This window comes from Notamacropus eugenii, chromosome 4 (genome assembly GCF_028372415.1).
Source record: "Notamacropus eugenii isolate mMacEug1 chromosome 4, mMacEug1.pri_v2, whole genome shotgun sequence".
Taxonomy (NCBI): Eukaryota; Metazoa; Chordata; class Mammalia; order Diprotodontia; family Macropodidae; genus Notamacropus; species Notamacropus eugenii.
In genome coordinates, this window is record NC_092875.1 from 322,216,250 (window position 1) to 322,239,985 (window position 23,736).

A 23,736-nucleotide genomic window follows, 5' to 3' on the forward strand; every position below is an offset into this window, starting at 1 on the left:
GCTATCCACTATACCACAGTTAAATCCAAATAGAGTCATAACACATAGGTAGGTTACTCAAGTTGACTTAAAATATAAAGATAGAAGATGTTAGATTATTTGCTTTAAAAGGTTCCTTAGATTCACCTCTCTTGATGGTAGGTATCACATGTGGTCAGATTGGGAAGCAGAGTGAAATTCAGATCAGATGGTCTTCACTATGGGCCTGTACTTGGCAGTCAGATTCTGAGAGCAGAAAACAGGGGTCAAAACCCACGGAATTATTAGCAAATTACAGCAATATAAGGGAGAATCTTGGGAAATGGATAAGTGGGATAATGAGCAGTCTAAGTAACAGCATTTTAATCAGTATTGAACATCCTAAGGTAACAACTTTGAAGATGACAACACGTATTTGAATACAAGTTCAGATACGTTAAAAAAAAAAAAAGGTATATTCATTTCCAGTAAAACCTTCTTGTTGTTCAGTGATTTCAGTCATGTTCAACTCGCCCTGACTAACCCCTTTTGAGATTTTCTAGGCAAAGATACTGGAGTGATTTGCCATTTCCTTCTCCAGTTCCTTTTATAAATGAGGAGACTGAGGTTAACAGGGTAAAGCAACTTGCCCAGGGTCACACAGCTAGTAAGTATCTGAGGCCAGATTTGAACTCTGAAAAAAAAAAAGTCTTCTCGACTCCAGGGCCGACATTCTATCCATGGCACCACCAGCTGTTCCAGTATCACCTTATATGTATCATCATTACCTGCTTATATATACCCAAATATGGATACAAAAATGATAGTTCAAACTATAATACACATATAGGGCAGAACTTGTTAACTGAAGAAATCTGTAAATGTAGGAATAAATAAATGTAGGAATATCTTATTTATCATACAGATAAATGTAAGTTCTCAGAGGGTATTAGCACATCAAAAAGACAGGTAAAAAAAACAATAAGGAAGCTGGGAAGAAGCAACTTTTCCTACTCTTCCGTGCTAACACTCCCAAAAGTTTATTTAATAAAGCTTTACCGGCAGAAAGAGGAAGTCGTAAAGAAAGATCTGAGCACGTGATTCTTCCCTCCCCCCATTTAGATGTGAGTCAAGACAAGGAATTGAAGAGAATTGGGGAATGAGCTTCAGGTGAAAACCACTTACTACTAGCCTCAGGGAAAGACAGTGTCAGCTCTCAAAGAGGTCTGCTGTGGTTAAGTTTAGTGAAAGTTCAATAGTCTAATGGCAAGTACTTTCATAACAGCATGAACTAAAGAATAAAGCGATTGTAATATGCTTCAGTGAAGCAGGTAAGTGGAGCAATGGAAAGAATGACAGCCCTGGAGTCAGGAAGACTCAACTTCCAGAGTTCAAATCTGGCCTCAGACACTTGACCTTATTTGCCTCAGTTTCCTCACCTGTAAAATGAGCTGGAGAAGGAAAAGGCAAACCACTTCAGTATCTCAGCCAAGAAAACCCCAAAATGGGGTCAAGACTGAACAACAATAAGCAAGTCCTTCAGGGAAGAAGGACTCATAAAGGCAAAACCACAGCCCCCAAAGTACTAAAGAGGTGCGTAAGGGAAAATATATGGTGATGGTATTGCTAATACAAACACTTTGCCAACAGTAAAGGTGGAAGACATTCCAGTCAAGTCAAAAATCACATGTACGGCAAATAGTACATATTCAAGAAGGACTGAGACATTCATATTAGTTTTTACAGCTGTGAAATGTTACTTTGCTGCTGTTCTAAAGTCACACCTAGTGCTCAGCCTTCAGGCACAGTTATAAAAAAGAAAAACAACATTTAATTATCTCCTAACAGAAGACTCTATTTTCCACATATTCAGACAAATGCCAGAGGAAACAACAGATGGATTTTCCACTGGGCACCTTAAAACAAAAATTTTGCTAGATCAACTAGAAGAAAATATTACTAGATTTGGTTCCCCACCTCAAAGCCCTGGAACATTTAGATCTGAAGGCTACTAATTAACAAGAAGGGATTCAGATAGAACAACTTTTCAGAGAAGCCCAGTGGATCCACATTTTATCCAAACAAAAGAAAGGGATGGTAATAATGCTGATAAATCAAAATGGCAGGTAATCCCCCAAATACCTTTGTAAGCCCATATGGATTCTCTCTAATCATAACTTAAGAATAATTTACCTTAAACTAATTTGCATTGCCCAGGACAACTTCTGGACAGTAGAAGTAATGCCAGACAACAACAGAAAGTAGATTTCAAATCTACAAACTAGTAACTGAGAGATGACTATATAATTTAGCAACTTCAATTCATTTTTTATTGTGGACACATATTTCTGCATAACCATAGCCAGCCATGTAAGGTCTCACTATCCCCAGCCAATTCTCTAAAAATTAAGTTGCCAATTCCCAAACCAGAAATTCTCTATAGCAACTAAATTATGAATTCAAAATATCTATGAGACAGCATGGTTAGGGGATGGAGAGGCAGCCTCAGAACTAGGAATACCTGGGTGCAAATCCCACTTCTGACACACTGTGTGACTTCAGGCAAGTCATTCAATCTCTTCCTGAGTGAGCTAGACAACTCTTTTAAGCCTTTTAGTTGAAGACACTGACCTGCATTGTTATACCTTGTTGACCTGAAAACTTGTTAAGAAAAGGCAACAGGCTAATGCATACATTTTATGATTTAATTAATTAACTGATCAATTCCCTATTAAAGATAACGGTAACATAATGCATTATGGAGCCAGAAATGTTCTGGCTTATATACATTTTGCCGTGAGAAAGGAACTCTCCTAGTTGAACAAATCATAAATTTAGTAAGACAAGACAATTAACAAAGTAATGTTGGTCAGGCCTTGGGATTCCAGCTGGGTAAGCATATGTCTTGGTGATAAGGAAAGAAACCCCACCACTAGTAAGTGGTAGGCTTCCTCCCTTAAACAGATAATTGACATAGGAAAGCGTAAACAATGTTCAATAGAAATTATGATCTAAGATGTCTATATTTTCTTTATCATTAATACGCCATAACATAGTATATGTCTATAGATCAAAGGAAAGTTCCATTATTCATAACATAGTATGTGTCTATAGATAATAAGATTCATCAAAGGAAAGTCTCATTCATCAAAGGAAAGTCTTATTATTCAAGATATAGTGTCTTAGGTTAAAGGTCTACTTAAGGAGTGTAGAGTCGGCCTTGGCTGGCTTTTGCTGACATAGGAAGAGGCACTCTCTGAGTTTACTTCAGAGAGAACAAAGAGATTATTCTAAAATTTTATATTAAACATTATCAACCTATATGAATGAAATCACTGGTTTAATCCCTATTCCCTTCCCAGTCATTTATTACACACACACTACACTGACTATAAAGTAAATAAAAAGAGAAAGAAACAAAAACATTGTTTTCCCCATGTTTTACTTGTTTAAGACTACTTAGAAGTGTTTTTCTGGAGCTGCTCTTGAGGCCAGTGGGACCAAAGTATATAGGCCATTAGAGATAAAAGATCCTACCACTTGGATTATGTGTTGAAGGAAGCCTGGGCCTTATCATTCTGTTTAAGATTCTGTGCAAGACTTTTTATAATGGCAAAAGCTTCCTCAGAAAATCATTAAATATCTTTTTATGGCATGCCTGATCACTCACTCCACTGAAAGCCTTAGCAAACAAGAGAAGAGTCGGCTGGTATCCATGGTCCACTGTTAGCATCTTTCAAAGAAGAGTAATAACAATTTACGAGCCAGTGAATAAATTTTAAGAGGGGCATTATAATCCATTGATTTGTAGCTCAGAAGTGTAAGCTTCATTATTTTCATTGGGGACAGCCCACAGAGTCAAATGAAAGGTGGTTTTAACAATATTAAACTAGTCTAAGATAAGGACAACTCAGAGGGCTGAATTTAAACCTAAAGAAAACATAAAGTACTTTTCTAGGAAGAAAGAGAATCCATCATTCACAGCATTTAACTTAATCCTTATGGTTTCCACCTAGAGGCCATTTCTAATTTGCTGTCCATCCAAAGAGAACAATGCAGTCTTAGTTGAGCATACATACATACAATAACATTTCAGTTACTTTTCTTTCAGCACTGTTTAGCTATATGAAGACCCAGGGGAAACATCTGAAGGGGAGGATAAGAGTTTTAACCCCATTTTCTTATTTCCAGGTAACTCTACCAAATATGATTATTTTATGAGAACGTCAAGTTACATATTGTACTGAGGTCAAATTATATGAAACTGGACAATTATACCCCAGATGACTGATTAGATTACATTTTCATAATATGCTGAAAAAAATGATCTTAAAAATCATTTTGGGGGGTTTTGAAAAGAAGAGCTGTCCTCCACAAAAGGCACCATATATTCCTGACTTCATGTTTGCTGAGCTTTGCAGAAATAGCCCTGGGTCCTGAACGCTTTTTCAGTAGCACTTCTAACATACTTCTTTCCGGAAAATGTGGAATAATGAAAGACCCTGTTTTTCTCATTCCTATGTTCATTCAGTAATACTTAATACATCTGACTCCTGGCCTTCTTTCCCAACTCATTCAATAGTCTCAACTCTGAAGGCAAACAAGTATGAGCAGACAAACCCCACAGCAAATGCTTGTTTCAAAACAGCTTCCAGAAATACATAATGTTGTAAAACCACAAACAGCTTCTAGTTTCAAATTCAAAAAGGTTTATTTCACAATATCTTACATAATACTTGTAATGACAAATACAGTATTATATATGTCTAGAAAGCCATCAGACTGACTTCCTACATTACAACCTATATTGTACGTAACCATGCAAAGCAGAAGAATGAACAAATCTAGAGAGAGCAATAAACATGAAAGCCTTCTAAATGTTAGAAATTCCATTTGGAATTACCCCTTAGAAATTACCTGGCCTTCCTCCTATATTATATGTGGAATGTCATCATCTTTATCAAACAAGAAATACGAAACATGATAATATGCTCAGATTGCAATTTGACCTTGAGCTGCTAAACAGCCTTTTAAAGGTCAGATCTCCTGCAGCTAATGAAATAAGATATTAGTAGCACATTAACAAAAGGAAAATGTGGAAAGGGTCTTCAAGGAAACTAGTTGCTGAAATAAATGGTTCCTAGAAGGGATATTATGAGGGACTGTTGGTATTTTACTCATTTCTATTCAGACCTCGGGCTTTAAATCTGTCATCACTCAACCAGCAAGAATTTATTTAGCATCTACTATGCATTCACTCATTTATTCATCAAGCTTTTATTAAGAGTCCTGTGAAGAGCCCTTGCTAAGTAAGCACAAAGAAAACACAACATTAGGGTAAAATGTCATTCTTGCCCTCATGGAGCCTTGGGGGATAAAGTATGGGTTCCAGTGCAAACTCAAGTACAGTATGTATACATACACACACACACACACACAGAAAAAAATCCTCTGGTGATGTGTTCTGGAAAATTGTGAATCAAAGTACTAAGCAAGTGATATTCATTACCAAGAGGCAGGGGAACAGCATTTGAACTGTTCTTTAAAGAATCTTTGGGCAAAGGCATCCTATCCCTTTATAGTAAAGAGCTATATACAGCCTTCAAACCAGTTTGTATAATTCCAGAATATTTTCTGCAATCACCATAATCAAAATGGTGTTTACTATGCACCCACATGAACGATGCTCAGTGCTAGGTACCATCCAAATCAAATTAATCTGACTCTGTTTCGCTAGGTGGGCTAGAAGCAAACAAGTGACATTTGCTACATTCTTTTCACTTACAGAAACCAAACCCAGCAGTTTCCCAACCTGTCTTGAATAAGACTGACTCACCTTGACCTCACCCTGAAAGTATCTAGCAGTTTATAGTCCTCCTCCCTGCTCTGAGAAAGCAATTTCTTCCAAGTTAAGGAATCAAGCTTTTGGGCGTCTTTTATTTTTTGAGGAGATGCACAGAAGCAATGACTGAATGTGTGGTAATGACTGAAAACTACTTCAAAAAGCAGAGATTGGAGGTGGCAGATGTGTCTTGTTTTAAATAAATAAATAACCAAACAAACAAACAAATAAGAGTCAAAACAATAAGAAAGGAGAGAATAAAGGATTGAAAACTGGAAAGAGATGAAAGGTGGGGAGAGAGAAGAACAGGAAGAAGGAAAAAGGACATGCAATATCACACAGGAACCTTAGTTCTAAGTATTTGTTTTTGATAAGGGATGCTTAAGCCTTCCAAATAAAACTTTAAATGCTTCTCATACCAATCAAGAACATTTTCCAAGTACATTCTGAAGAAACTGGCAAGAAACTGGTAAGGAGTTTCTTAAAATCTCCATTAGGAAGACTTTCAATCTTCTAATAAATCTGTCTTTGGAATTCTTTTGACATCTATCAGATAATTGTTTCCATCATGCATAATACATTAAAGTTTACATCAAGATTCAGTGTAACTAAAAATAAAAATGAACATTGGCTATTTTGACAAATCACTGAAATGAACAACCACTAATATTTATAAGTGACACTAAGGTTTCCAAAACAGTTTTCTAGCAACCTCAAGACAAGTACTACAAAAGTGTTCCTTACTTATTCCTTCCTTTTTTTTTTTGCAGATAGAGAAACCAAGGCACAGAAAAGGTGTGACTCACTCAGTCACACAACTGAGTCACGATTTGAACATACACTTTCCTGACCCATATAATGAGATCTACCAGCACCCCACTGCCCCTTAATAAACCACTTCCACAAGAAGCTATAGAAAATGAATCTGAATGAAAACACTAGATAAGATTACTCTGCACATTATATAATGCATAGACACAAGGGAAGATGGTAAGATAAGGAAGTAACCACACAAAGTTATATGTTAAAAAATACAGGTACTTACCTCACCAAAGTGAATGATAATTTTTCTAGGGGCTGTGGACCTAATACCTCAAAGTGGCAGTTAGTACTCTAAGCACAGTAAATTTCAAAGCCAGTTTCACCAGTGTTTATATAAAATGATACTTTTTTTCCAAAAATTAATGCAAAACTACTTAAAAATAAGTGGGAACTATTAAGAGAATATATATAAGGACAAGTCTATTAAATCTAATTATTAGAAACTCTCAAACTAGTAAAAAATACTTTTGAATGTCTTGGGCATGTTTTTCTTTTGTTTTTTCAAACTTTTCCTAGATGGTCATGGTTTTAGTAGATCCTTTAAAAATCATGAAAAATTGTGCCAGAACCTTACTGATGCAGACTCTGTAGTAGTTCTGACAGTATATTCAATGGTTATTAAAAATAAAATTTAAAATTTCTTCCTCTACATACTTTAAGGTCTTATGTCTGAATAAATACCTCCAAGCAAAATGCAGCCTTTTCAAGTCAAGGTCTCAAGTAATTAAAGGATTCTCTCAACCAGCCTGCAGTTTGTAGAACCAATTTATTGTTTTATCCTAAAGAATTTTAAAGTTTGTAATAGAATAGACCTATGATTGATCAAGACACATTTATTAAATACCTCCTATAGGCTAGTTACTATTCTAGATATGGAGGACAGACAAAAAAGTGAATGAATGGGACATTTATTAATTGATCACTAAACTCCAAGTGCTGTGCTGGGGAACAAAAGTCATATAATCTCTAATCTCAGAGTTCACATTCTACCGGAGGAGACAACACATATAATTTCACAAAAATGAAACTGTCCCTGGCCTACTGGACTACTGTTTGACCTAGCCAGGAAAGACAGTATGCAGATACATACATACATACAACATATTACAAAAGACACAAGAATATTGAAGAAGGGGAAATAAAAAGTCATTACCAACTACAGGATCAGGAAAAACTTCGTATGGATTTGTTCTAATCTTTGAAGGAAAGAGACCAGAGATGGGGGGTGGGGTGGGAGGTGAAGGATAGACAGTGTAGACAGGATAGAGGAGATGGAATGCCATGTGTGAGGTAAGAAGGGTGATTTGGTCAGATGGATGCGTGGGTAAAACGGAGTAAAGTGTAATAAAGCTTGAACATAGGCTGGGATCAAGTTGTACAGGGAGTGGGTGAGAGAAGTTTGAGTTGAGTTATTTGGTCAGAAGCCAGATTAACAAAGGGCCGAAAAGTGAGTGAGAGAAGAAATAGAGAGCAAGCGGTGTATACAGGTTTTTCTAGGAGTCCAGCTGAGAAAAGGCAGGAGGATAACTTCAGAGAATGGAATGTCTACTGAGGGTTGTTTTTATTTTTTAAGATTGAGAATTTGGGATGTTCCTATAAGGGAGGAAAGGAATCAGTAGATAAAGAGGGCTGAGACGGAGACTTCTGGGCTTTACACAGGTTATAGTGAATTACCTACTACATCACATAATAATATATAGCTCATTCTGCTGGACAAATTGTAGCTTAGCTTTTGGTATTTACTGAACTTAGATTAGTCTTTTGATAAGGGATGCTTAAGCCTTTACTTAAGCTTACTGCACTAAACTTAGAAATTATATTTCTTTAAATTAAGGAAAAAAACTCTATACTATAATTCAGTCTCCGGTGTCACACAGGCGTTCCACTATTATTCCCAGGGCAAGAGGTTTCATTGCATCAGCAAAAGAATTGGACGCTCGGACTTTGAATGTCATTTAGCTCCACTCCCCGTAAATAAGGGTAAACCTGACAGTCAGTGGCTTTTTCACACCTGAGAGTAGGAGCAGAGATATAACTAGCTGGCTCCCACAGTCGCCAAGAGGTAGCTTGGTCTTTCCGTCTAACCCAGCTGGTGCCCCAGGCGACCCCCAAGTGTTCTCCAGCCAAGGCAGGAGGCTCGAGCCACGCCCATCCCCTAAAACTAGAAACAATTCCTATTCATTCTAGCCCTTTTTCTCCTCCTCGGGAAGGAGAGAATGTAAAAGTCCCTCTTCTACCCACCCACATGGAGCCAGTTTCATCGGAAAAAGAGAAAGATTATTGTATGGATATATCTCCTTACCCACACTAGCAGTGAGGCTCCATTTATTTTTTCCCTTCCCTTAACGATTTAACTTAAAAATTTTTTTGAGATAACGATGATGACAACGACTAGGAGAAGTTTCCTTTCCTCCCATTACCACCCCATTTCTCCGTGGCTGATTTATAAACTACACAAGTGCTAGCAACCAAGTCTTAGGGGCACGGACACACACACACCCCTCCCCAAACAGTGTCAGCATCCAAGTCTTAGAGAAACGCACCGAGACACGGACCAACCGGGACACAGACACAGACACAGACACAGACACAGACACAGACACAGACACAGACACAGACACACACAGACACACACACACGCCCCACTCCAAATCCAGAAGAGGTTGAGGAAGTAAGGGACGGTCAACATTTCCAACTAAGAAAGAAAACGAATAAGGAAGAGAAAAAGCTAGTACTTTAGACGGGTTTTAAAAATAAAAATAAAAAAATCAAATTAACTCATCTGCCTCTGAGTTTGGACTCCAGAGCAAAGTTGAACTGTGTAAGTTTGAGCAGTTGAAGCCTTTCAAAGAGTGCTAGGTGAAGAGTTGTTAGAAAGTCCCTAACTTTGACAACAGCAACTGCATTGAAATTGTGGGTGGTTCAGCTCTGCGTATGCACCTGTTTGGATCTTTCCCCATCCTGGGTTCTAAGCTGCAGGATGGGGAGAAACAGATCGGCTGGAATCTTTAATCCTTCCGGTAGTTCCCCATCGACCGAACTCTATGTTCCCTCAAAACCTTCCCCCTAAACAATATAACCAACCGCACACTTTCGCAAGAAAATTATAATGATAATCTCAACTCTCCTCTCCCGCTTCTCCCACGGCCGACCAAATTTTCAAATGGAACCCTTTTTTTCTCATAGCCTTATAAAACCTGGCCCCAGTCTTTCTCCATCTCCCCGTTTTCTTCTCCCTTTCTACCCCTTTGCCACTTTCCCCTCCCGAATTCCTGAAGACTAGTTTATGAGAAAAGAGGTTTCTCTGATGTCAGTGGGGACCCGTCCGGATCGGCCCTGGGCTGGTCAGAGAGCCTCAAGCTGCAATGCACCAGGGGTGGGTCTTGATAGGGGGAGGGGGCGGCAAACCGGCGAGCCCGAAACCCGGGAGAGTACCAGCCCGGGACGGAAGGAGTTTAGCCTGGGAAAAAAAACAAAACCAAGTGAGAACGCTCTAGCTACTGAGGTAAGAGGCACGAGAGGTCCAGTGAATGGATGGAAAAGCAAGAGGCGGAGGCCTGGAAGTGAAAGGGAGGCTGCCAGAGAACGAGTGAGGCCTGAGAGGGAAGTGGAAATATAGGAAAAGACTAATGATGGACTGGGAAAGTACTGGAAAGCTCTGCACCGACTGGGCCGAGTTGGGAAGGTAAGAGAAGTCAGGAGACCAAGGAACTTCGGAGCTAGCCAGCCAAAAGCTGGCAGTACTAGGAGGGGCTGGAGAGACGGGACAGGTGTGGCGCTTCCCAAGTAGCAATAACCAAACTTTCTCCCCAGCTGCGAAGTTAGGGGTAGTGGAGCAGAGACCGAGTTGAGTATCTTCCATGCCCACCACCTTACCCCCGAGGTAGAAGACGGGGAAGAAGAAACCGTCCCCGACTGCACACACCTCTCCAGCCCTGAGACGCCGTAACGTGTTCCAGATGTGCTGCTTCCCCCTCTTCCCAAGCCCCAGGCTCGTTTATCCTGATTTCCCTCCCCTGCACCTGGAGCGGCCACACTCACCTGGCTGTAGAGCTCGCAGACCGACATGGCCTCGCCGGCGCAGCGACAAACCCGGAGGCGCGTCTGGAAGCTCAGCCCTAGCTCGAGCGATCCGGCTCCACTCTCCAGGTCAATCCCAGCTCTCGGTGCTGCTCGCTGCCCGCGGTGGCTCTCACACCAGCCGCTGCCCGTGTGGCGCCATCTTCCTGCACTTACAAAGAGTTTTTCCTTCCTTCTTTTTTTTTTTATCGCCCCCACTTTCCCCTCCCTGTTCACTCGAGGCTCCACTTCCTGGCTCCTCTCTCCTCCTGAGCGACCTTTACTCGGGAGGCAGCCGGGCTGGAGTTGGGACTAAGGCTGGGAGCAGCAGCAGAGGAGGTGAAGGAGGAGGAGGGGGAGGAGAAGGGAGGGAGGAGGAGGAGGCAGCTGAGCTCCGCCGCTCCCAGTTCAGGTATGGGGAGGAGGTGCTGGAGCGTCAGAGTCGGGCGCTCCGTGCGTCCTCGGCGCCTTCCGCGACCTGCAGGTGCGCAGGGCTCTGGCGGGGGGCAGGACGGCTCCTCCTACCCCGCGGAGGATCGGATCGGAGAACGCTGTGGCCACCCCGGGAATCCTCTGCTCAGCACCTTGTGAGTCCCGCGGGGCGGGCGGGAGCAAGGCACGCGTGGAACCGATCCCGGACCGCCCTCTGCTGGTCCTGGGGGCAAACACCGGCCGGACCTGGCGAAAGACAGGTGAATCGTGTGTGTAAACAGAGACACACGCAATCTTGGTCACCCTGTTAGCCTTGGGTAGCACTCGCGGAGCTAAGCGTGTGAAAGAGAGAAGAAAAAATCAGAGTAAATGAAGAAAAAAAGGAAGGGGGGGAGTGCCAACAAGTCTTCTGAAACAGTGACACCAGGGTCATAACTTGCCTGTCTTCTTTGAGAAACAGTGAGGAGGCCAGTGTCACTGAATTGGGCATAAGTGGAGGGAAGTAAGTAAGAGGACCAGAAAAGTAAGGGGGCTTTAAAAACAAAACTACTATTTGGAAATAGTAGATATTAGTTTTGTAACAGTTTATTATTACATTGATTTGGACACCTGAGAGCCAATCATCTCCCCTGAAATCAAAGTAACTGTACAGTAAAATATTGATAGCACTGGTAAACTTGTAACAAATGCTGAAGAGATCTGTCTACTAATGTTAGTATGATGACAGGTAAAGAGATGTATTATGCAATAAGAGCTTTCCATTTCTACAAAGCAACGCCCCGGCCATTCCAAATGAATAATTTATGCAGAAAAATATTCGGGTGCACTTCCTTATCTATACATTTTCCCTTGATCCCACCCCTCCTCCCTCCCCCTATGTTGACTTCCACCATATTTCCTTCTTCACTGCCAATGTCATTTGGCTGCCTTTAACAACTTCACACCTTCCTACCCCAAACCAACTGTGGTAGAGTGAGAAAAACACTAAATTTGACTGCAGAGAACCTAGGTTTGAAAATCTGGTTTTCTATGTTCTACCAGTATGACCTTGGACAAGTCAATTCTTCTCAGCATTTTCTCATCAACAAAATAAGGGTATTGGTATCTAAGTTGGTATCTAAGGTTCATTCTAGTTCAGACTGCTCTGATACTAAGTAGAATATGCTCCTAAATTAGAAACAAAATTGTAAGGAGTTAGACGGGTAGCAACTGGAATGGAGGAAGGAGAAAGGGGAGAAATAAGGAAGGGAAAGAGGGATGACAGGAATACAGGTTGAGTTCTCAGATTAGAGTTAAGTATAATCACCATGATGTGAACACTACAATCTTCCCTGAATCAGTTAGGGTTCTGGACCCCACAGCAGGGGTCCCAAGCTATGATCTATGAGGAGGGAAGTCTCCTGTGAAGAGACTTGTCTATTTTCTTCACTTCACAGCAAAATTTAAATCTGAAATGACACACACTTCTGGTCACCAACTATAAGGCAACACATCAACAAACACTTATTGAGTGTCTACTATGTGCTAGACGCTTCTAAGCATTGAAAATTCAAAAAGAAGGCAAAAACAGTTCCTGCTTTCAAGGCATTCAGACTAACAGGAACAGTATGCAAATAACTATATGCAAGCGACATATAGATAGGATAAAGAGGAAATAATCCCAGGGGGAAAGCATTAGCATTAAGGGAGACAACAAGAGACTTCTTGCTGAAAGTAGGATGTTATTTGAGACCTTAAAGGAAGCCAGGGAAGCTAGGAGAGAGATGAGTAGGGAGAGAACTCCAAGGCATAGGGTAGTGAAAATACATGGAGTTGGGAGATGGAGGGTCTTGTGGGAGGAACAGTAAGGAGGCCAGTATCACTGGATTGGGAACATGTGATGGGAATAAGGTAAAAAGACTGAAAAAGTAGAAGAGATTTAAAAACTAAACAGTATTTTACATTTGATCTGGAGGTACCAGGGAGTCATTGGAGTTTATGGATTAGAGGGCCAATATGATTACACCTGAGCTTTAAAAAGATAAATTTAACAGCTGAGAGGATGGACTGGAGTGGGAAGAGACTAAAGACCAGAAAGTTATTGCAGTCATCCTGGCCTGAGTTGATAAGGGCCTACAACAGAGTGGGGATGTCATAAGGGGAACGGGGTGGGGCACGGGGAACAAGATGTTATGAAAGTAGAATTGATTGCTAGGACTTGGAAACTAACTGATTGCATATGGAGGGGAAGTGGGGAAAGAGAGAGTGAGGAATCAAGCATGATACCTACTTCTGAGTGTGGGTGACTGGAAAGAGAATGGTGCCCCCTTAGGAAAGGAAGTTAGAAAGAGGGGAAGGTTTAGGAAGAAAGATAGTGAACTTGGATTTGGATATGTGGAGTTGGATACATTTATGGAACATCCAGTTCAAAATATCCAGTAGACAGCTAAAAATTTAAGACAGGTGATCAGGAGAGAGCTTGGAGCTGGATAAATAGATGTGAGAATCACAGCATAGAGAAAAATGGTCACATGGAAGTTCTGAGATTTGTCATTGACAGTCACCTTCTTTGTCAAATTGGAATAGTAATTAGATAAGCCCATTCAATCAGCATTTATTAAGTGTCCTTAATACCACACCAGACTAGATTCCTCACTCTATTCTCCAGTTAAACTTGACCATTTAGTGTTCTGTGAAAATATCTCCTACTTTCTTACTAACCTACTACTGTGCCTGTTCTCCACCATTCTCTACTCCTGAAATGCCCTGCTGCCAGCACAATTGATTCAGTTAAGTTTTTAACACACTTATTAAATGTTTGTAACAGCTGAGGATAGAAGGTGGAGGAAAACATGTGCCCTCAAGGAACTTACACTATAATGAGGGGGATACAGCATATTTACAAATTAAAAATAGGAAAGGTAGAATGCAATAAAAGTAAGGAAGAGATCCACAGACAAAGTACTCTTAGAAGATTTGAGGAAAGATCACTTTAATCTGGGCAGATGAAGGAAGGCTTCACAGAAAAGTTGGTAGGAGGTCTTAAAGAAAGATAAGGATTTCAACAGGCAAAGGTAAGAAGGAAGTTTAATTTCAGGTTTGGGGGGAGAGTTTGCACAAATTCTTGGAGAAGGAAATCAAGGAACAGCTAGCAGTCTGACTAGGTAGAATGTAGTCTATGCCACTAGGATAAAATATACAGCCTTTGGAATGTAAGGTCTTGCATAAACTAACTGCAGTCCACTTTTCCAATCTTATTTCACATCACTCTCCTTCACTCATTTGTCATTCCTGATGAACTGGATGAAATTTCCCTTTTCAGCATCTTGTCTTTAAGCTTTCACACAAGCTCTTCCTCCAACTTCACCACCAGGTTTGCAATGCCCCTTAGAGCCTCCCTTTAGAATCCTTAAGGGCTCAGCTCAGGTGTTGCCTCTGCAAGGATTTCCCTTTATTCCCACCACAACAAGTGGTGATATCTTCATTTTCAAACTGTGTCTCATTTACTAATTCATGTGCATCCTGTGTCTTCTTAAAGGTGTCTGAGGACAAGGAGCCTAGTACGGTACTTTACATAAGAGATCTTTAATAAATGTTTTCTGAATTAAATCAAATTGAATATTTGATGTCTTCATCAGTCCCCTCAGCTGTTGGTCTTCTCTTTTCTAATCAGTACACATCTTGTATCTAATTATTGCAGGCTGTATCCCCTATTAAATTGTAAGTTCCTTGAGAGAAGAAGGAATTGTATTTTTTTTTTAACTTTTTTTATCCCCAGCCTTAGTACAGTGTCTGGAATTCAGGGATCATTTACTAAAATGCTTTGGGGGGTTTGTGTGTGTGTGTGTGTGTGGATGGACTGACAGAAGGATGGAAAATATTGTCAAGTAAAGCTAGAAGTGATGGATGGAATCAGATAATAGAAGACCTTGAGTACAAATTTAAAAAAAATCTTGTATTTTATCCTATATAAAGAGGCCCTAATGTTTTTGAGCAGGGGGCATATTTAGACCTGTACTATGCGCTGATAGGTCCAGGGTATGGCCATGCTGGTCTGTGATTGACATACAGTGCAGACAGAGGCATAGGTTCCAAATCTGAGGCCATCTCTACTTCTGTGGGCTTACTCTGTGCACTGGGATGTATGCCCAACGTTTAGAAGTGATAGGCTCATTGTGCTGCATCGATGGTCTTGTAAGCATTAGTGGCAGTCCTGTAATGGGAAAACCAGTAGGACCAGAATTAAAAGAAACTTGGGTTCCAAGTCTACCTCATACAACTATGAGCTGTCTGAGCATAAACAAATGAGCTAATCTCTCAGCCTCTGTTTTTTCATCTGCAAAATAGAAATAATACCTGAATTGTTGTGAGGATTAAATAAGATAATGGATATGGAGTGCTTTGAAAATCTTCAACCATTGTATAAGTAATATTTGTTATGATGTCATCATATCATCATCAGTTACCCTCAAACCAAGAGATCTGAAGGTGATGGGGAGGAAGAAGATAGAAAATTGTTGTGCACCCCTGGCTACCTCCTGACTACCCTTTCTGATTGCCTATATACACATTAAAAACACTATGATCCTACAGAGCCCAATATGGCAACAGCTGTTATAGAAACCTAGTATGGAGACACTACCAGGCCCCACAAAATGTAACATGGATGCCATAACATCACCTTGGTTGGTTACAAAGACATAAATGAAAATGCAATTGAAATTAATAAGCATTAAAGTAATGCCTGCTAAGTATTAAGGCACTTTAGTAGGTGCTAGGGATTCAGAGGCAAAAACCAAATGTTCTCTATCCTCAAGGAGCTTGCCTACTACTTATTAATTTATTTAATTTGGCAGGTAGGTTACGCAATGGTTAGGGTACTAGACTTTAGTTCAAATCCAGCCTTAGCTTACTAACTGTGCAGCCTTGGACAAATTACTTAACCTCTGTCTGCTTCAGTTTCCTTTTCTGTAAAATGAAGACAAGTATCTACCTCACAGCATTGTTGTGAGGATAAAATGAGATATTTGTAACATAGTTTGCAAAACTTAAAAGTGCTAACTCTTGTTTTCCCTTCTCATCTATTTGGTTTTTTTCATTCTTTTTAAATTTATTTATTTAACTTTTAACATTCATTTTCACAAAATTTTGGGTTCCAAATTTTCTCCCCATTTCTCCCCTCCCCCACCCCAAAACGCCGAGCATTCTAATTGCCCCTGTCACCGATCTGCCCTCTCTTCTAATATCCCTCCCTTCCCTTGTCCCCATCTTCTCTTCTGTCCTGTAGGGCAAGATAACTTTCTATACCCCATTCCCTGTATTTCTTATTTCCTAGTAGTAAGAACAATGCTCTACAGTTGTTCCTAAAACTTTGGCTTCCAACTTCTCTTCATCCCTCCCTCCCCACCCATTCCTTTTGGGAAGCAAGCAATTCAATATAGGCCATATCTGTGTAGTTTTGCAAATGACTTCCATAATAGTCATGTTGCGTAAGACTAACTATATTTCCCTCCATCCTATCCTGCCCCGCATTGCTTCTGTTCTCTCTTTGGATCCTGTCCCTCCCCAAGAGTGCTGACCTCAAATTGCTCCCTCCTCCCACTTCCCTCCCTTCTATCATCCCCCCAACCCTGCATATCTCCTTCTCCCCCACTATCCTGTATTGTAAGATAGGTTTTCATACCAAAATGATTGTGCATTTTATTTCTTCCTTTAGTCGAATGTGATGAGAGTAAGCTTCATGTTTTTCTCTCACCTCCCCTCTTTTTCCCTCGACTGAAAAGTCTTTTGCTTGCCTCTTTTACAAGAGATAATTTGCCCCATTACATTTCTCCCTTTCTCCTCCTAATATATTTCTCTCTCACCCCTTAATTTCATTTTTTTAAGACATGATCCCATTCTATTCAACTCAGTCTGTGCTCTGTGTGTGTGTGTGTGTGTGTGTGTGTGTGTGTGTGTGTAATCCCACCAACTACCCAGATACTGAAAAGTTTCAAGAGTTACAAATATTGTCTTTCCATGTAGGAATGTAAACAGTTCAACTTTAATAAGTCCCTTATGACTTTTCTTTGCTGTTTACCTTTTCATGCTTCTCTTCATTCTTGTGTTTGAAAGTCAAATTTTCTTTTCAACTCTGGTCTTTTCATCAAGAATGCTTGAAAGTCCTCTGTTTCATTGAAGGACCATTTTTCCCCCTGAAGTATTATAGTCAGTTTTGCTGGGTAGGTGATTCTTGGTTTTAGTCCTAGTTCCTTTGACTTCTGAAATATCATATTCCATACCCTTCAATCCCTTAATGTAGAAGCTGCTAGATCTTGTGTTATCCTGATTGTATTTCCACAATACTTGAATTGTTTCTTTCTAGCTGCTTGCAATATTTTCTCCTTGACCAGGGAACTCTGGAATTTGGCCACAATGTTCCTAGGAGCTTCTCTTTTTGGATCTCTTTCAGGCAGTGATCGGTGGATTCCTTGAATATTTATTATGCCCCCTGGTTCTAGAATATCAGGGCAGTTTTCCTTGATCATTTTATGAAAGATGATGTCCAGGCTCTTTTTTTTGATCATGGCTTTCAGGTAGTCCCATAATTTTTTAATTGTCTCTCCTGGATATATTTTCCAGGTCAGTTGTTTTTCCAATGAGATATTTCACATTATCTTCCATTTTTTTCATTGTTTTGGTTTTGTTTTGTGATTTCTTGGTTTCTCATAAAGTCATTGGCCTCCATCTGTTCCATTCTAATTTTGAAAGAACTACTTTCTTCAGTGAGCTTTTGAACCTCCTTTTCCATTTGTCTAATTCTGCTTTTGAAACCATTCTTCTCCTCATTGGCTTTTTGAACCTCTTTTGCCAATTGAGTTAGCCTATTTTTCAAGGTGTTATTTTCTTCAGCATTTTTTTGGGTCTCCTTTAGCAAGGTGTGGACCTGTTTTTCATGCTTTTCTTGCATCTCTCTCATTTCTCTTCCCAGTTTTTCCTCCACCTCTCTAACTTGATTTTCAAAATCCTTTTTGAGCTCTTCCATGGCCTGAGCCCATTGAATATTTATTTTGGATGTTTGGGATACAGAAGCCTTGACTTCTATGGCCTTCCCTGATGGTAAGCATTGTTCTTCCTCATCTGAAAGGATGGGAGGAGATATCTGTTCACCAAGAAAGTAACCTTCTATGGTCTTATTTTTTTCCCTTTTTTGGGCATTTTCCCAACCAGTTACTTGACTTTTGGGTCCTTTGTCAAGAGTAGGGTATACTCTGGGAATCTGTGAGATCTCAGTTCCTCCAAGGTGGCACAATCAAGCGTGTGGACACAGAGAGGGATTTTTATGCCCAGAATTTTAGCAGTTACGTCTACACAGCCACCTGGCCTCCAGTTCCCAAGTCAGCACTGGGGGCTGATTTTCAGATTAAGCTGGATGGGCAGGGCTGCCATTCAGTGTGAGACAAAGACCAGCTTGCCCAGGGCCTCCACCCAGGGCAGAGTCAAGACTCAGCTCTTCAATGCCCCCAGGGGTTTTTATGCTCCAACAATGGAGCTTCTGTAGAGGCTGCTGTGCAGGCTCTGTGGCTGCTGCCTGCTGCCTGAGCTATGGGAAGGCCTTTCTCCCTTCCTGGCCTGCTGATTAAACCCTGTCACTGACCTTTGGCGGTGTGGGCCGAGGGATCTGAGGACCCGCAACTGCAACTGGAGATTCAGCCCCCGAGGTGTCCTCCTCCCAGAGTCCCCTCGCGCCATGCCACTTGGCCAAGGCTGGGCTGGGCTCAGCACTTGGCTCCGCATGGGCTGGAAATCTCCTCCACTCTGTTGTTCTCCACTTCTGCTGCTCCAAAATTTGTTGAGAGTCCCTCTCTACAGGTATTTTATGGGCTGTGGGAAGGACCCTGCATAAGTGTGTCTCTCTAGTCCGCCATCTTCTCATCTATTTATTTTTATAAGTACTTATTTCTCCCTTTCACCACCTTCCCATTTAATAACAAAAGATAAAACAACAAAAAACACAAACTTCAAAACAAATATGTATAGCCCAGCAAAACATTCTCACATTTGGCCTTGTCTAAAAATGTCAGTCTCATTCTGCATTTTGAGCCCATCTTGTCTCTGGCTGAAAGTCACTGGTGTGATTAATCTTCAGTCCTCTGGGATTGTGTTTTATCATCGAATTAATCTATTTCATTCTATAAGACAATGTTAGCCCTGGTGAAGTCTACAGTTCTGCGGGATGGCATGAAGCCAGAATCTTTTAAGGTATTAATTTATCTGATATGGTCCTTCTTCCCTTGCTTCCTAAGTTCCTCCTAAAGTCCTGCCTCTTCCAAGAGATTTTTCCTAAATTATTTCTTGGTTCTTCCCAAATCCATTCCCTCTAAAGAAAATAAGAACGAATGCCAGATTTGAGAAGATTTGTGAGAAAAGCCACAGAGGCCGTTAAAGGATGAAATGAAAACTCTCTGAAATCATAAAGGGAACTAGTATTATATCTCCACTGAAGTCCTTCTTTCTGCCTTCTTGAGTTGCAGAGGTAACCTGGATTTTCAAAAACTCTGCCATAGCACAGAGCAAATTCCAGCTTCTCAACCTAAGATGATTCACCTCTCATCTGAAAATCAACCCAGCCCTGTTCAAGAGAGACTCATCACTAGAAGTTGACTCCAACTTCTGGAGATCATTATTTTTTTAGCTACAGTAACTCATAAAGACCATCTACAAGGTGGAAAGAGGTTGAAGTCTGTATGAGTGAAGAGATAGCCTACACTGAGGCAGTATGTCCTGATAGATAGCTGGTCTTAAAATCAGGAAGACTTGGGTTCTAAACCTGCCTCAGACAGTTGTGGAACCCTGGACAAGTCATTTAACCTCTTGGGCTCAGGTTGTTTGGTTTTTTTCTGGAAAATGAGAGATTTAGACTTACGGACCTCTCAGGTTCCTTCCCAACTCTAAATCTATGATATTTTGACCCATGAAATCATGGAGCCTTGAACTAGTGTGCAACTTTATCTTGAAGGGTGAGGAAGATAATAGTAAGTTATGGTCTTGCCTCAAGGCAGTCTTCCACCTAGTACAGGAATACCTTCTACAGTACCCTCAATCCAGCCTCTGAATCAATATGCCCAATGATAGGGTAGAGGTCACTCCTTTCCAGGAGAGCCTGTTTCACTACCAAACCTTTCAGTCTTTTTCTAGCACTAGGATCCTCTCATGTTGTTATGCATCTCCATCTAGTCATGCTAAATTAAACTATGGGTTCCAGGGTTGGTTTGTGTAGCCTCTGCCCCACCTTGAAAAGTTGTATTGAGAGCTGAGAATGGAAGTAGCACCAGGGAATGATGCACTTATATATGGCATAGTGAATAGAAGGTGGGGTGTGGAGTCAGAGAGACCTGACCTCAATTACTTTCTTAGCTGTGTTGCCCTGGATTAGTCACTTAATCTTTATCAGCCTTAGTTTCCTTAGCCATACAATGGGCATATTAATAGCATCTACTGCCCGGGGTTGTGGTGAGGCTCAGATGAGATAATGACATGTAAAATGCTTTGTGAACCTTAAAAGCATATAAAAGCTAGTGATTATTAATAGTGGGATCTTCATCCCAGCAAATTCCCTTCTCCCCAGGAGCTCCATAAATACTGACCTAATTTACTATAAAGAGGAAGCAATTAAAAGAGCCTTCTAAGGAGGGGAGGGCATCTCAACTATTAAATGGAGGTAGAGGCTAGAAGCCCCCAAACTGACTATGTTTTATCAAAGGATGGCATTAGTTACTCACAGTGTAAAACTGTTAGCAACATTGATTCTGCCAAGTATGCTTACCGTCTAGTTTATTCGTTCCCTTCTGTCTGAAACCCTTGGTGGGGTGCAAATGTTCATTTCCGGCTCCTCAACCTCAGCATACAGTGAATGCACCAACATTTAAGCAAACCGCCCCCTGTTCCCTCTGTGTGGGAGATAGGGCTGGACATAGCCAAACTTGTTATCTTGTATCATATTTCTCCAGTGGGTGAGAACATGGTCAAAGGAGCCTTTGTCCAGAGAATATTGACAATAATGATCAAGAGGTATGGAAACCATGGCATATAAGGAACAGATGAAGCAACACAGCCTACTTAGCCTGCTTAGAAAAACATGAGTGGGACATGAGAACTCTTTTCAAATATTTGAAGAGTCATCATGTGGAAGAGGGATTAGATGTGCTCTTATTTGCTCCAGAGGATAGAAGCAAGAGCCAGGGGAAATTTTAACTCAATTTTTAAAAATACCAGACCAGTCCATCGGTACACGTAATTCCTAGTGAGGAACTCTATCAATATAGTTCAACACCTGACCTGTAACCTGCTACAGCACCCCCAGTGTAGTCATCCAGCCTCTAGATCAATACCTCCAGTGACGGGGTAGATGGAAGTCACTCCTTCCTAGGAGACCCTGTTCTACCACCAAAGCTTTCAATCTTCAATTTCTCATATTGTTACCCATCTCCACCTAGTCTTTCCAAATTAAATTGTGGATGCTTTGAGGATTGCCTGATGTTAAGTGACCAGTATGTGTCAGAAGTACATCTTAAAACTAGGTCTTCCTAACTCCTGTGCCTGCTCTATCCATTATACCATACTGCCTCTAATTCAGTATAAGGGAGGATATAATAGTCTAACTCAGTATCATGTCAGTAAGAGGGGTCCAACTATGAAATGGGCTGACTTTAAAAGCAGTAAACTCTCTCCTTCCCCTCTGGATCACTGGCTTATCATGGCAGAGGGGTTTGTGTAACTCAAACTGAGCTATGCCATGCAGAACTGCCCCAGATGGGCATATCATAGATAGAGGAGAGTTCTGACAAAAGGTGTTTAATGGAGAAGGAAATGGCCAACCTCTCCAGTATCTTCAGCAAGAAAACACCATGGACAGTTGGTCCATGGGATCAGGAAGAGTCAGACACAACTGAATGACTGAACAAAGCTCCCACCTACTACCAGTGTACAAGTAAAGGCTAGATGACTTGCAATGATGTAGAAAAGATAACTGCATTAGTTAGGAAGCTGGCCTAGTCAATCTCTAAGCAAGACCTTCTAGTTCTAAGCTATCATTCTACTCCAGAAACTGCTTTTCTTAAACTAAATCAGGGAACTTGTGTGGGTCCCAATTGCAGAATTGTGAAGTAAGCAAAAGCCAGTCTTCAGAACTCCAGCCCTCACCTCTGTGTTCCACTCCCATCCTCGCATCCACTAAAGGAATCCAATACTCTGCTATTCTTTCCCCTGACTCTATGATGAAAAAGGATCCAGAAGGATCTGATAACTGATATTTATACCTGAATTTCGATTTAAAGCAGAGATTCTTAACCTTTTTGTGTGTCATGGACCCCTCTGGGAATGGAGTGAAGCCTATGAACCCTTTCTCAGGATAATATTTTTTAAATCATAAAATAAAATACATAGGCTTACAGAGAAAAGCAATTATTTTGAAAGAAAAATACACTTTTTTCCATTCAATTTCACAGACAGCCTCCCACCTACAATCTAAGAACCGTTTATTTAAAAATCACCAAATTCTCTCTCCCAAAGGTATTTATGTTTAAGTCTCATCCTGGTGGGATGAAATGTTTCGTCCACTATTAAAGGTATTTCAGTCAGCAGCAAGCATAGGAGAAATATTTTTCCCTTTTGGAGGGGAAGGGTTAGTCTTCCCAGAATCCCTGAAATCACAGCTGGCTGGTACATATACATAAAACCCAGGCCTCTAGTTCTGAAAACCTACTCTCCCATACCTACCCTCATCCTGATAACCTACTCTCCCATCCCCCATCTCTGTCAAGGGAAGTGGAATGGCAGAAAATGAGATTTAGGGCAAATCAAGAGAAATCAGCCTCAAAGCTCACAAACCAAACATTTGGACAATTGTAATTTTGAGTCTGCCAAGTTCTCTAATAAACTGCTCATCTGCCCAGCAGCCCATGAATAGGGAATCACTCTCTCTCACTGTGAGATACTACTGGCATACCGAATACTCGCTAGTATCACATTCCCAAAGGGTAACAGAGCCCAAAGTACATTCCATCCCCAGCATCTTGTGCCCTCTTCTGGACACCTGCCCAAATAGCTGTGCTTTCTTTTTTTAAAAAACAAATCTCCTATTGCCCAGAGATTCATGTTATTAGACTCATAGAATGTTGAAGGTCTAGTGCAGCCTCCTGATTTTTTACACAGGGAGGAAAATGAGGCCCAGAGAGAAATGATTTATCCAAGGTCAAATTATTGGTCAGCAAACAAACTTCAGGAGCCTTTCCCATTACTATTGTGTGGAAGATCTTGCTAAAGAAAGGACAGGAAGGATGGCCAGCAAGCTGATAAGAACAAGCAAGGCTCACCAGACTCTGCCTCTTCCAAGACAGATCACCACTCATCATCAAAATGTAAATAGGTGATGCTCTAAATCACTAATAATTAGAGAAATGTGAATTAAAATAACTCAGATACTAATATATTAGATTGACCCAGATGACAGAAGAGGAAAAGGTCAAAGGCTGGTTGTGTGTGGTTTGTCCTTCCTTCGGGAAGACCATGACGTCACTTGTAATTGACTTTGATTTGAGTGAGAGAGGGCTGTGCAAAGTCACCAGCCTCACTTTCTCCTCCAGAACCATCTGGGTTCTCTGGCC

At 40.9% G+C, this 23,736-nt stretch overlaps 2 protein-coding genes across 4 annotated transcripts in view; one reads left to right on the forward strand and one right to left on the reverse strand.

The window, feature by feature from the left end:
- The window catches only part of LOC140502852 (unconventional myosin-Vb), a 556,148-nt gene extending 545,075 nt beyond the window's left edge, over nt 1–11,073 (reverse strand). For both annotated transcript variants that reach the window (XM_072606904.1, XM_072606907.1), the window contains exon 1: nt 10,664–11,073. In XM_072606904.1, coding sequence (XP_072463005.1) covers nt 10,664–10,690 — 27 coding nt within the window. In that variant the 5' untranslated portion in view covers nt 10,691–11,073. The remainder of the gene's footprint in view (nt 1–10,663) is intronic.
- Nucleotides 6,561–23,736, forward strand: part of LOC140502856 (uncharacterized) — a 51,037-nt gene continuing 33,861 nt past the window's right edge. The window contains exons 1-2 of one of the 2 annotated variants that reach the window (XM_072606914.1): nt 6,561–10,307; nt 10,436–14,701. In XM_072606914.1, coding sequence (XP_072463015.1) covers nt 10,582–11,424 — 843 coding nt within the window. In that variant the 5' untranslated portion in view covers nt 6,561–10,307; nt 10,436–10,581 and the 3' untranslated portion in view covers nt 11,425–14,701. Of the gene's footprint in view, nt 14,702–23,736 lie in introns of those variants that run through there. The other variant, XM_072606915.1, reaches the window with a different exon arrangement.